General features: G+C 38.4%; 1 protein-coding gene across 1 annotated transcript; it reads left to right on the top strand.

Annotated features, from left to right (window-relative positions):
• Positions 1-370: 370 nt before the first annotated feature.
• LOC149298229 (uncharacterized) lies at positions 371-1,561 on the top strand. Its single transcript, XM_089487675.1, has one exon. The coding sequence runs from the start codon at positions 371-373 to the stop codon at positions 1,559-1,561; it is 1,191 nt and encodes a 396-aa protein (XP_089343801.1).
• Positions 1,562-1,931: the final 370 nt, after the last annotated feature.

Raw genomic sequence — 1,931 nt, 5'->3', positions numbered from 1 at the left:
TATAAGTAACAACAATAAGTTTCATTCTTGTATTCCTTCAAATTGTAACGTGTTAAGAAGTCAGAGTTCTGGACATCTGATGAAGAATATTTGCCACCAGCCGAGAGCACACATGAAAGTTGGAAGTGTTTGTGAAACTACATGGAATGTAAGCAGCTTATTTGTGCCTAAGATCTGCATCGTGATTGGTCTTGTTTTCGGTTCCAGGAACCATTTCCCATCTGTCCGTACATAAAGTGTACATTTCCAATCTCGGCTAAACTGCAAGTACGCTTTTTTTTCTTATTTTTGGCTTTCTGTACTCTTGAACTACTTGAACTACTCTTGAACTATGTTCCCGGTAATTTTTTCTTGGTGTATTTTTCTTGAGATGATAGGAGATGCGTTTAGTAATACTACGTGCCCTAGCCTGTGTCACTGCTCTTCCGACGATGACATTTACTGTGATAAAATGGGATTCAAAAGCCTTCCTCTTAACCTACCTGTTACTGCAGTATCGTTATACCTGGAAGGGAATCTGTTCCGAGTCCTGACATTCAACGCGTTCAAGAATGTCCCAATACTTCAAATCCTTTGGATAAACCAAAACAACTTGACATTCTTGTACCCAGGAGCATTTATCTCCCTCAACAACCTCAAAGAATTGAATCTTAGTAAGAATTCAAGGCTAACCTACCTTCACGCTCATACGTTCCGAGGCCTTTTCAGTCTAATCTTTTTGGATCTATCTTACTGCAACCTCTTTGAAATTCATCCTCTTGTGTTTTCCCACGTGGTGTCTCTGGAAGTTCTCAATTTAGGTTCCAATAAATTTCACTACATCCCACAGGCTCTGAGGAAACTCCACAATCTTACGACGTTATCTTTGGAAAATAATCACATAGAAGCCATTGGGAAAAATTCCTTCAAAAATCAGCAAGCTTTGCGGGATCTTAATCTGAGGAGGAACCGGATTTGGGTGATAGAAAATGATGCCTTCAACGAACTCAACAAATTGAACGTTCTAAATTTAGGACACAACTCGCTATCTCATTTGCCTAATCAGCTTTTTAGTGATTTAATCCAGGTCAGGATTATGTACCTGGAAGCTAACCGGATTACGAGAATCAACTGTTCCTTTAACAGTCTTGTTAACTTGAAAAAATTACATCTTAATAATAACCGAATAATGCACATTGCACACAACGCTTTCTCCTCTTTGAGGGAACTTCAGTTACTTCATCTAAATAAAAATAATTTAACTTCTATCCCCGGTGATTTATTTGCGAACATGCCCAAACTGAAGCACGTGTTCCTTTCGTTTAATCCGTGGAGCTGCGACTGCAGAATGGCTTGGATTGCAAACTGGATGCTGATTTATAATGGAGCCGTACGAGGCTTACACTGCGTCTATGCCTTGTCTTATAAAACGGGTTCCGACGTCTTCACGCAGAAAGGAACCCTGTGCTCCCATGAGAAAGTTGTCGACGACAGATGCGTGGAAATCTCAATGAGTTCTGCTCCGAAATGGACCAATTCTTTATGTGTTATAAGTATTATATTAATTTTAGTTTGGTTTTAGACATTTTGTGTCTAAATGTTTTAGTCTACTGTGCCTTTTGTTTTATGATCGGTTTTAGTAAATGTACCTTGTTTTGTTGTTTGTGATTTTCTTTGCAACAACTTTGTTCTTGTTTAGGAGGATATCTGTAATGAAACTTTATTATTAATTCTAATAACATTTTTGTTTAGTATTGCTGTAGAATAATGAAGGTTCAGGGGGGTCTATTTATTGAAGGGAGAGCTTGCAGGAGACTTGTGGTTTCAGCTCTTTATGTTATGTCACTATACGTTATGATGGTCCAGCCCGAAGTGCTTGATGTATAATGCATAATTAAGTAGGACTTATTCTGTCTCATCACGCACTGAATTATGCAAGAAGTTTGTTGAGT

This window comes from Sceloporus occidentalis, unplaced genomic scaffold (assembly GCF_023333645.1).
Source record: "Sceloporus occidentalis isolate IW3139 unplaced genomic scaffold, rSceOcc1.0.p SCAF_34, whole genome shotgun sequence".
Taxonomy (NCBI): Eukaryota; Metazoa; Chordata; class Lepidosauria; order Squamata; family Phrynosomatidae; genus Sceloporus; species Sceloporus occidentalis.
This window is presented reverse-complemented; position numbering and strand designations above follow the sequence as displayed.

Bases quoted from the DNA above. Each gene is read 5' to 3' on its own strand.
- LOC149298229 (XM_089487675.1), top strand. From the start codon at position 371: ATGATAGGAGATGCGTTTAGTAATACTACGTGCCCTAGCCTGTGTCAC.